The 11,781-nt window shown below is 48.0% G+C and overlaps 1 protein-coding gene across 2 annotated transcripts in view; it reads right to left on the reverse strand.

Annotated features, from left to right (window-relative positions):
* The window catches only part of LOC105497716 (carbohydrate sulfotransferase 11), a 309,881-nt gene extending 300,286 nt beyond the window's left edge, over positions 1 to 9,595 (reverse strand). Inside the window, exon 1 of one of the 2 annotated variants that reach the window (XM_011769009.2) lies at positions 8,986 to 9,595. In XM_011769009.2, the coding sequence (XP_011767311.1) occupies positions 8,986 to 9,088 (103 nt within the window). In that variant the 5' untranslated portion in view covers positions 9,089 to 9,595. Of the gene's footprint in view, positions 1 to 8,970 lie in introns of both variants that reach the window. The other variant, XM_011769008.2, reaches the window with a different exon arrangement.
* Between the last annotated feature and the right edge of the window lie 2,186 nt (positions 9,596 to 11,781).

Raw genomic sequence — 11,781 nt, forward strand, 5'->3', positions numbered from 1 at the left:
AAAGCAGATGTGAGGCAGAGGCCATCTTCTTGCCTTTGGGGCTGTTTGGCTGCTGGCAAGCATGGAGATGGGGACACGAGGGTTTTTTGCAATAGCACTATAGGGTCCACTCTCCGGCTTTGCCATCAGTTTTTTCTTGAACTCAATAGTTCCAGACACAATCTCGGAGGGTGTAGCACCCCTAGTGAGTCAGGTTTTTTTTTTTTTTTTTTTGAGCAGCCATGCCGACATACATTTGTTTATAAATTATTATATAAACTACTACCATTAGCTGGGAGACATTCCTGGAGCCCCATTCCTCCAGCCCCTTAATGTCTTTATAAGCACCAAATTCCCTCTAGTAAATATCTTTCTGCTTAAAATACCTAGACAGGGGCCGGACACAGTGGTTCATGCCTGTAATCCTAGCACTTTGGGAGGCCGAGGTGGGCAGATCACCTGATGTCAGGAGTTCAAGACCAGCCTGGCCAACATGGCAAAACCCCGTGTCTACTAAAAATACAAAAATTAGCTGGGCATGGTGGCAGGCACCTGTAATCCCAGCTACTTGGAAGGCTGAGGCAGGAGAATTGCTTGAACCTGGGAGGCAGAGGTTGCAGTGAGCCAGATGGTGCCACGGCACTCCAGCCTGGGCGACAAAGTGATACTCTGTCTCAAAAAAAGAAAAATTCAATTAGATTAAAAAATAAAATACCTAGACTGATTTCTATTTCCTGCCCTGAACCATAGCAGAACAGAAGCAAAGAGATTTGGGAGACAAATGGACTAGACCACAGCAGATGCTGTTTGTACATGACAATCCAACCTGGCTCCTCCTTCTGAGTTCTGGGCACATGGGTTGGGTGGTGACCAAGGTGGAAAGGCTTATCTTTGAGAATCAATTATTAACTCTTTAAATGTTTCCTAGGCACCTCTGGGCCAGGGTCAGAGGCTATAAAGATGAACCTGAGAGAATCCATGCCTTGCTGTATCAAAAGAGGAAGATGTACGAAAAAACAAACAACTACAGTACATTTCTAAAAGGGCCAGAAAAGAGAAATGACAAAGTCATGACAGCTCAGTAGCTTGAAAGAAACAAAAATCCACATTGGTGATACTTGCCCTGGGCAAATGTTTGTGTCTATTTCTAGATGAACTTCCGGGTTCAAGTCCCAAGTTAAATCACCTACTTCCCACCCTCCCTATTCTAACTCTTAACCAACCTCATCATTAATCTGAGAAATACTAACTACAAGCCCTGGGTTCTGAAAATAAGTGCCAGGCAAAGTTAAAAAGACCTGGACAGACTGCATGCCAGTCTGGCCATTGAGAAGCAAGTACTCAAGGCTAACCAGGTACTTTTGAGCCCTCAGAGTCTGCATCTTGGAGGAATGCCATTTTTTCATCACTTACTGAGGTTATGAAGTGTGCTACAGTTTACATAAAGTACTTCCACAATTTACAGAGGTGGCCTCAGAAGGCATCCATGGCGAAGGCACACTATTTGATGGAACACTAAGAAACAAAACAGCTGCTCATTAAAGCGTAGCACGGTGCTGAGATGCCATCAATCACAACACAAATTACATAATTACTAAAATGTGAAAAAATACGTCCTGGAATCAATAATACACAATAATTTATGGGGATAGGACGTGGGAGACCCCAGACTAGGACCTGAGTCTTCCACTCCCAGAGTGTTGATCCATTTCGTCGCTATATTTTTATTGGGTGCCGATTTAAGTCTGGCACTTTTTCTGGATAGTTTTATTCACAAATGCCACGGATTGCACCCTGAAGATATTACGAATTTCCCACTACAAGCTCAGTCAAAATTGTTCTCAAATCTCTTTTTCAGATCTCTTTATTACTGCTTTAAAAATTGGAAATGGGACTGGGTGTGGTGGCACACCTGTAAGTCCGAGCTGCTTGGGAGGCTGATGTAGGAGGATCCCTTGAGCCCAGGAGTTTGAGGATGCAGTGAGCCATGATCTCACCACTACTTGCCAGCCTGGGCAATAGAGCAAGACCCTATTTTAAAAAATAAAGATAAAGTTTAAAAAATTGAAAAAGGAAATGGTCTAGTGGGGGGTCAAGGAGGAGCAGGTGGTAGAGGGGAGATGGGACTCATATGGTGACAACTTAACCAAAGTATACTATCGGCTGACCAAAGATGAATACAAATGTGCAAGGAGGGCTGGGCACGGTGACTCACACCTATACTAGCACTTTGGGAGGCCGAGGAGGGTGGATCACTTAAGGTCAGGAGTTTGAGACCAGCCTGGCCAACATGGCGAAACCCAGTCTCTATTAAAAACACAAAAATTAGCCAGGTGTGGTGGTGCATGCCTGTAATCCCAGCTACTTAGGAGGCTGAAGCAGGAGAATTGCTTGGGCCCAGGAGGCAGAGGTTGCAATGAGCTGAGATTGCACCACTGCACTCCAGCCTAGGTAACAGAGCGAGACTCCATCTCCATTAAAAAAAAAAAAAAAAAAAAAAAGTGCAAGTAGGAGACTTGATTTTCAATCTTTCTACATCGCTTCCACCCTTATTCCTCACCTCCCTGCCTCAAGAGTCCTCTGCTAAAGCTTCTGCAGCACTTCCCTCCCATCTACAGTTAAACCCAAAGCTCAAAACAATCGTCTCTCTCTGACTTGTGTCTCCCCACTGTGGTTGTTGGCTGCCTCTGTCCCTCTGCTCCAGGCACTCTGACCACCTTGCCATGCATGTTCTTGCCTCAGGGACCAGACTTGAACTTGTGTTGCTCTCTCCCTGGAACATGGCCGGCTCCTTCATTTCCTGCAGCTGTCTGCTCTCAGTGTCATCTTATCAATGACATTCCCTAATTACCTCTATATTATATTGCAACCCCTGCCTCTCACATCCCTCAACCATCTTCTCTGTTTTGTTTTTCTCTTCACACCATCTGATATACCATATATATCACTTCTGCATTTTTTTAAAGTCTGTCTGTCCCACTAGAATCTAAGTTCCATGAAGGCAGAGATGTATGTGTTAGATCTCCAGTGCCAAGAACAGCATCTGGCACAGAGGAGAAGAAAGGAAAAGAGAGACAGACAGACAGAGAGGGAGCTGGGGAGGAGGAGAACAAGCGGGCTTGTAAGTTTCAATCAATCACATTGGATCTGAGATGCATCAAATTACAAGTTCCAGGAAATTTTAACTGACAGATCAGATTGTTCAATGATCTCATGGGAAGAACTGCCTCCCCTTTTATTTGTTATAAAGGTGATATCCCAAAAATTCAAAAGAAAAACTAAAAAGAAAAAAAAATGAATCAGCAGAATGACTTCTGGTTTTTCTCAGTCTGAACTTAGAAAAGAACTGCTGGCAATGACTTTCATGAGAGCCTTTTTCACTTGACCTCCAGATTAAAGAGAGGTCCTTTTGGTGGGTTTAAGAAGGGAAAGGGTGGTGCCTTTGCTTAGGAGCCTTTGACTTCCTGTTTTGAAATGACTGTGCTGATAAAGCTATGAACAAAATGATTTTTCAACCAGACAAATACTAACAACAGATACCTCAGCTGAAGGATGGATTCCCTCTCCCCTCACCCCACGGAAACCCCCCAACCACCCTTTCTATGGTGCCCAATCAGTCCTTTTATTTTGGAAAGCAATGAAAATGAGGACTGTAACAATCAAAGGAGATCACCGACGTCTCTCTCATCTGAGCACAGCTATGAAAAGGCTCCATCGAGGTGCAAACATTTAACTTAAACAACCAAGGAGAGACCCCATGCTAAAAATGTCTTCTCCTTCAGTTATTTTTTTTACTTGTTAATTTTTGTAGGTACATAGTAGTTGTATATATTTACGGGGTACATGAGAACCTTCAGTGATTCAATGCTGTTTTCAGAATTCACAACAGTCTCATATTTGAGACCCTCTTGACATGGGTCAACTTCAATGGAAGTTTCAGGTATATAACGTAAGAACAGCCCCTACAAATTAGAGTACGACTCCAAACTCATTCCATGTATAAGCAAAAAGATTCTGTAACGTAACATTAAATTTGTGCAGCCACAGCAAAAAATAATACCAGACTAACATCCTGCAAAGGGGTAGACTGGGAGGTGGAGACACATGCAAGTCTATACATTTAAACAGTTATGGCTAAACTTTGTCTTTAATAACTAGTTGTGATAATGATGTATTTGTCTAAAATACTTATTATCAAACAGGATACAAAATGTATGATTTTATCTCAACTATATATATGCATTTTGCATAGTTGAGAAAAATATAGAATGTATAAACATATATAAATATATTCTATAATATATTTTTAAAGTACTAGTTGCCCCTTGGTGGTGGAATAATGATTGTTTTTCTTCTATGGCACCTGAATTTTCTTTTTTTTTTTTTGAGATGGTGTTACACTCTTGTTGCCCAGGATGGAGTGCAATGGCACGATCTCAGCTCACTGTAACCTCAGCCTCCCTGGTTCAAGTGATTCTCCTGCCTCAGCCTCCCAAGTAGCTGGGATTACAGGCGGGCACTACCACGCCCGGCTAATCTTTTTGTATTTTTAGTAGAGACAGGGTTTCACCATGTTGGTCAGGCTGGTCTCAAACTCCTGACCTCAGGTGATCCGCCCGCCTCGGACTCCCAAAGTGCTGGGATTACAGGTGGAAGCCATCGCACCTGACCACCTCCTGAATTTTCTAAAATGAGCACGTATTACGTTTACAGTTAGTTTAAAATTATAATATAAAATGCATTTTAGATTCAGCCTGATCAAGTGAAACTGCAAGGGGGTAAACAGACATCTTTAAATAAAGGATATAATCTTTCAATACATTCCACCAAGGCAAAAAAATCCCAGGTGACAGTGAAAATAAACATTTTGCAAAAATAAAAATAATAGAGAGGAAGCAAACAGGAGAGAAAAGGCTTTCTCCTCTGAAGGCTTCTTTCTATGAACAGTAGATTTCAAACAAAAACCACAATCCTATGGAGTAACACAAAAGGAAGGTTCCGAAGAGCTGCCTTTACACACTGTGCACCAATGCAGCCTGGGGGGCCTCTCAGCTTTGCCCTGCATGACACAGCTCCATCAAAACCCAGCCATCTGGGACAGGCATGCAAGACACTTTAATGTAAGCTGATGAACTTTCATAGGAAGCATTCACTGGTGAACTCAAACCTGTATAGAAACCGCAGGTATGTGGTTCCATTCTCCCTGACTTTAGGAATAGTTCACGGCCATAGAAGGTGTCTGTTCTATGGATGGATTTCCTTAGAGGCTAAACAAGGCCAACCTTCTCCAGAATCCAGGACACAGAGCAGTGTCTCAGCTGCCTACACCTCACAGGCTGCAAATTTAGGCCACGGTGAAAGCTCCTGTCTGGCACCTGATGAGTTTAACCGGGTCCATGTCAGAGTTCAGGAAGGCAGGAAGTATCCCCACCGGACAGAGTCAGAGTTATCGACCAGGCATTCTTGGCAAGGCTTGAAGTGACCTTCCTGAAAACCAGAGAAGTGGGTCTACTTCTGGAGTTTAACCACTTCATGCATTCATCCAGCAAATATTTTATTGAGAACCACTGTTGTCAGACACTGTGCAAAAAACATCGGGATTAAAATAGGAGTCTAAAACCTGGTCCTTGTCCAATAAAATATTCTTAAGGAAGACTATTAACTCAGAGTATCAAAAACTTCTAAATGGAACTATCCTACTGACAAGGCCCACTTCTGCTAAACCCTTGTGCAACTGATGACCAATTACTCAAATTTGCAAATTAATCATTTCTATGAATTAGAAAAGATAATGGGGCCCAGATTAGAATCTGAGAGAGGGACAGCCAGCCTTGCCAGCTGTCTGCTTTTTGTTTTTTGTTTTTTGGTTTTTTTTTTTTGGAGACACAGTTTCACTCTGTCGCCCAGGCTGGAGTGCAGTGGTGCCATCTTAGCTCACAGCAACATCTGCCTCCCAGGTTCATGCTATTCTCATGCCTCAGACTCCGGGGTTCCTGGAATTACAGGCATGTGCCACCACACCCAGCTAATTTTTGTATTTTTAGTAGAGATGTGGTTTTGCCATGTTGGCTGGGCTGGTCTCGAACTCCTGAGCTCAAGTGATTCACCCGCCTCGGCCTCCCAAGGTGCTGGGATTCCAGGTATGAGCCACTGTGCCCCGCCCTCCTTTTTTTCTTTCTCTCCCCTGTCTCACACCCTCCAGCCACAACGAAGCCTGGAACCCACTGCCTTTGCAATACTATTTTTCTATTTCACACGCAGGTATCTGGAACCCCTGCCAGAGGCCTCCAAATTTTTAGCTACACAATCTGTGCCATGCTGTGGTCCCTTCTGCCTCTCCCAGGGTGATCTGGAGAGACAGAAACTGCAGAGCCAGGCTGAAGGATCAGCTCTCCTTACCCCAAGATACTTCAGAGAAGCAAGGATCTTTAACTTTTAAAGAAATTCAAACCAGTGAAAAAGATTCCACATCAGCGGTCATCAACAGTGTAGCTTAAAAAAATGAACCCCCCAAAAAGAAAATGTTTAATGTGGATTTCAAAGTATATTTTTATGCCCCATGTAATGATAAACTGTTGACACAGTTTTAGTGGAACTGTAAGTAATTTGAAATAAGGAAGGCCTTTCAATTGAACTATCTGTAACTCTACATTCAATAGAAGGTTTTGAAAGTAGTATTTGCTATGGACTGGGGGGAAATATCAGAAAAATATATTTATAGTGATCCAAAGAATAAACAATAGCAGAAAATAGGACTAGAAGGGGACATAAAGGATGGGGCAGGACTGACAGAGGATCTTTATCAGCACAAGCTTAGAAAAGGTTCTCTGCCTCTTCCAAAAGGCTAGACTGAAAAGATATGATGTCACTTTCAAGTCAACTTAAGAATCTAACAAGAGCTGGAAATTTTCACAAAGTGCCAATTACAAGTTGGAAGTTTCTTCCTAGTATCTTTGGCTAGAAAGTTATTTCCCAATTCTCACAAAGAATTCCATGACAATTGTATTTCAGGTACACAGAAGCTCAAGCACATTCCTGCTGAAGGCTGACACTCATCCTCGTTCTGGGCATTTGTACAGAGCTTTACTGGCATTCACGGTCCCAGCAAAACTTCAAGAGACCTGAACACAGCTCTAGAGTCTAGACCAAATCACCCCGCCCCTTGTTTAAACTGCTTGAACCCCAGTGTATCTGCACACCACCAGTCCCCTGGCGCTCTGGGGTGAGTCTGCCCGGTCTCCGGTGGCCCCAGGAGCTTGGCACTCTGAGATACCCCTGGCTGTCTGGCCCTGCCCACTGCAACCAAGGCCTGCCTGCCGGAATGCAAGCCAGGTCCATTTTTAAATTCCTTTATAAGTTTCACAACCGCAGGTCTGGGTGAGGAGACAAACACCGCTGTAGTTTGCTGACATTAAACTAAAAATACCCAGCTGCAAACAAAAGCCATCTTTAACAGGGCTGGCTCGGACGTCCTGAGGTTACATGTGGTAGAGTCGGAGCATATCCTTGGCAGTGTGGCTGCCTTAACAACTGCTCCAGGCCGAGTGGGGCAAAGGGGCCGTCTGTCCCTGCGCTGTCAAGGAATCTGCAGCCTGCAGCCCTGCCCGTATGATGGAAAGAACAGCTTTATTCCTCTGCCATCGACCCAAACGCAGGCTTGATGAATTCGGGACTGCGTCTGCTTAAAGCGTTAGATACACAGTGAAAGGAGAAGGCGGGAGGCAAAAATGAAAAACACCAACCCCACTTCCCTGGAAGGAAATGCGTTTCCACCTCCCTCCTCCTTGCAATTAGAAAAGCAAATTATTGCTGTGACTACGCTGAGAAAGGCAACTCGGAGGCGTAGAAAATGGATTTCTGAGCCAACGTGGCCCGGCAGGGGGCTGATAAGGGAGGGGAAAAGGGAGCAGGGGAGACCCGCGTTACCCGGCAGGCTTCTCAGAAGGTTCTACCTGTTGGGCTTCGCAGCCGAGCTGCTCACCCCCGGCCGCCGCGCTCGAGGGCGCCCCTCCCTCTCCAGGACCCAAACTTTCCCTCGCACCCCTCGGAAGCGACGAGCCTCGTCCCTCCCCCAGTCCAGATTTCGGACGTGGAACTCTGCCTGAGCCGCAAGGGACCGGAGGAATGGGGTTCATTCCCACGCCGCCCGGAGGATTCCCGTTGCTCGGATTCCAGAAGTGGAGGATGCAAACGGACGGTCAGCCCAGGACCTGACCAAAGTTTCCTCCAAAACTGCAGGGGTCAAGGCATGACCCAGGAGCTCGGAGTTCCCATCTCAGGGGCTGGGGGCTGAAGCAGGCCCCGGGGCACCATCCACAAGGTCACTGCGGAGCCGGACCCCGGGGGCAAGCGGCCGGCGCGTGGTGGAGGGGCAGCGGCTGGGCACCCGACCTCTCTCCACACCTGCTCAGCTCTGCGTCGAGCCCGGGATACGTGGGAGCCCAGTGCCGGGCTCCCCAGCCTGCTTCAGGGACTCGCAACCTCGCCGGGGCGTAAACCCTTCGCCCCCGGCCCGGCAACCAGGAAGAGGCGGCTCGCCCGGGCGCTGAGCAGCCGGCTTCGGGTAACTCTTTCATCCCCCGACCTCGGCAGTAACGGGGAGGGAGTTTCGTTCTCCTCAAACCAGCCCCTCACCCCCGGCTGCTTCCCACACCTCTCCCTTTCCCTGCTACCTCGTAGACAGACAGACAAGGGACACAAAGAAAAAAAAAAAAGAAGAAGGGAAAAAAAAAAAAAAAAACTACCGCCCCTCCTGGTCCCATCCTCCAGCCCGGAGCCGGGAGGAAGAAGAGGGGAAAGCACACCTTCCCTTCTCCTCCCCATCCGGACGCGGTGACCCAGGTACACCCGGGCAGCCAGGAGCCCCGAAGAGGCCGAAGGCGGAGAGGTAGGGTTGCAAGAGGCAGAAACCAGGCGGAGCGAGGGAGCGAGCGAGCGAGAGCGCGAGAGAGAAGAAAATATCCAACAAAACCACGCTAACGCGCCCCCTACCTGGGTGCAACATACTTTGGAAATAGAAGATGACCAGGATAAAGGATCCCAAGCAAGTGGCCAGCACCATCCGGCAGATTCTGTTCATCCTCATCACTTCCAGCAGCGCTGGCTTCATGGCTTTGTCCTGGCTGCGGGGACCGGGGTGTCCGGGAGGCGCGCCCGGGGCGCAGGAGCAGGGACCCCACCGCGCGGACCGGAGCCCGGGAGGCGCAGGGCAGAGCTGAGCAAGGCTCGGAGGGAGGATCGGGCTCGCCTCGCTGCCGCTCTTGGAGCCCCCAGCCCGGGCAGGGGTGTAGAAGGTGCCGGAGTTGGTCTGGAAGTGCTGAGATGCGTGGACCCGCTGGCTGCGCGCTCCTGCTCCTCCTCCTCGCCGCTCCGCCGCCTCCTCCGATCCCGCCGGCGGCCGCCGCTGCCTGGTCGCGGGCCGGGCGGCTGGGGTGCGAGCGGTGATGGTGGTGCCGCCGCCGCTGCCGCTGCGCTGGCCGCTGTGGCTGTCCGACGGGCCCTCTCCCTCCTCTCCAAAGGCTACTTCATAGCGCTCCAAAGATCTATATATTCCGGGGCTGGGTTTTACCAAATGCAACTCGCGGCCCCCGGCGAGGGGAGGGCGCCTGCGGAGAGCCGGGAGGAGGGAGGGACCCTAGCGCCTGGGCGGAGCGTCGCGCTCCCCCCGCCCCTACCCGGGATATGGTCGCGTCCAGCTGTTGCCCGGGGAGTGCTGTGTGCGCGCCGCGCTCCCGCAGGGTCCCAAAAGCCCTCAGTCCCCGGCCGGGCTCGGCCGCCGTCTGGAGGTTGTGTCAGCGTTTCCATGACAAAACCCGGAGAAAAAAAAGACGAAGAAAATCGCCTCGTTGCTGCCACCCACCCCCATGAGCGTTTGCAGAGGGAAGTGGCAAGGAGCCGGCTGGGTCTCGGAGGGGAGAATTAAGGGTTAGGGGGTTTCTGGTGGCTGGCAGTTATTTAAAATCTCTGGGCGACGTAGCGGGGAAGTTGCCCCAAGCCCCCAGGGAGAGAGTGCCCATTTTCCGACGCTCAGAACTGGGCGGTTTCGTTTTTCTTTCAAAGGACAGCCCAGCTTGGGAGTCGGGGTTAAAGAGGGCTGACTTAAAGTCAAGGTTAAGGAAACTGCACGACCCTCGGGTCAGGCGACAGCTGAGCTTTCCCAGGGACTTATACAGAGTCTCTGACACCCACCATCACCACCATTCCTCAAGGTAAAAGGGATTTGTGGGTTTCAAAACTCTGCTATCCCAAAGGGTAGAGTATCCTCCAAATTATGCAAAATTCACAGCAGTCTTCGCTGGGAGGGGGTAAGAAAATGCCCCTAGGAAGCCACCTCACCCAAGTCCAAAAAACTGCTGGAAAAGCCAAACCAGCCAGAGCACTGGTAGGTACATGGAATGATGGTGTTGCTTTCTTGTATTGTGTAAAATGACTTCCAATTTCCAATTCCATGCATTTAGGCTGTTTCACAATCAATAAAGTGGACACAGGCAATAGTATAGGGATCACTTTTATGTCAACAAAAAAAATGTTATTGTAAAGACTAACTTTTGTGCCTCATCAAGTCATTACTAATACTAATTCAATTAAAAATGAAATAAGATACTGTGTCTTTCAATGCCTCTCACAAAATAGGCATTTGATAAATTCTTATTGAATCTGAATGTAATGGGCCTTATCCTCCCCTTAACAGACAGAGACACAACTTGCAGTTAGACACATGCAACAAAAACCACCTGAGCAACCCCAGTTCCCTTCCCCCAGCGTTCTCCTCCAGCAGTTGCATGGTAGGGAAAGTAACAAACTCAGCAGCCTTGCCTTTGATTACAGAAGACAATCAATTAAAGCACAATATTTATGTAGCCAGTGTGTGCTGTGTGAATTTGGACTTACCTGTGAATGAGTTGCTTGCTCAAGGAAGCCGGGCTGAGCAAGCTTCAGACAGAGTCTTCTCCAGTGATTCTTCTGCTCTGGTGATAGGAGATCAGGAATGGGAGTTGCACTACACCCTCCCCACCTCCGCACCATCATCACTAAGACACAGGATTCCTTGCAGGGGTCATGGCTTAGATGGGCATTCGCACAAAGCCTTTGCCTAGAATATCAGTCTCTCATTTAACACTTAACTTTACAAAGCCAGGGAGGGGAAGGGATTTACTCCCAGGTCACCCAGGCGACCTCTCACCTCATAGGGCAAAGACTTCAGTTACCTGCCCCAAAGCCTGGACATGCACGAGGCAGTTTGGGAAGTCACAGGGTCAAAGGAGAGATCAGAAGTCTAATTCCCTGTGAGTCATAGAGATGATGGAGTTGGCCCACATGGTGGGGGAGGATGGTGAATCACGCCCAGCATCCATTCTTGCATTCCCACAATCAGGAACCTGCCCAGACACACAGTGAGGATTAAGGCTGTGACACATAAGCTACCACCTCTCCCAGAAGTCTTTGCTGATTTCTCACCTGAAATTGCATCTTTCCTCCTCTGCGCTGTGAGCACTAGGTCCAAACCTCTTTTGGGCCACTGTACCCACGAGGCTGAACTCCTTCCTAGAGATCCAAGTTGTCTTCATCTCTGTCTTTCTAATGCCCAGCACAATGACTGGTACATAGTAGGTACAAATAAGTCAGAGGCAGAGAGCTGATGCCTACTTGGACTAGGACGTTAAATTAGATCACCTCTAAAATCTATGGCAAAAGTCAGTGGTAACGGTCTGTGATTCTGTTGTTCTGTGCACCTTGAGGGGTGATGGAAAATTTCTATTATCTCCTTCATCACACTCTAAACTGCCCAACTACAGTTAGAAT

The sequence above is a fragment of the Macaca nemestrina genome, chromosome 10 (genome assembly GCF_043159975.1).
Source record: "Macaca nemestrina isolate mMacNem1 chromosome 10, mMacNem.hap1, whole genome shotgun sequence".
In the NCBI taxonomy this organism is placed as follows: Eukaryota; Metazoa; Chordata; class Mammalia; order Primates; family Cercopithecidae; genus Macaca; species Macaca nemestrina.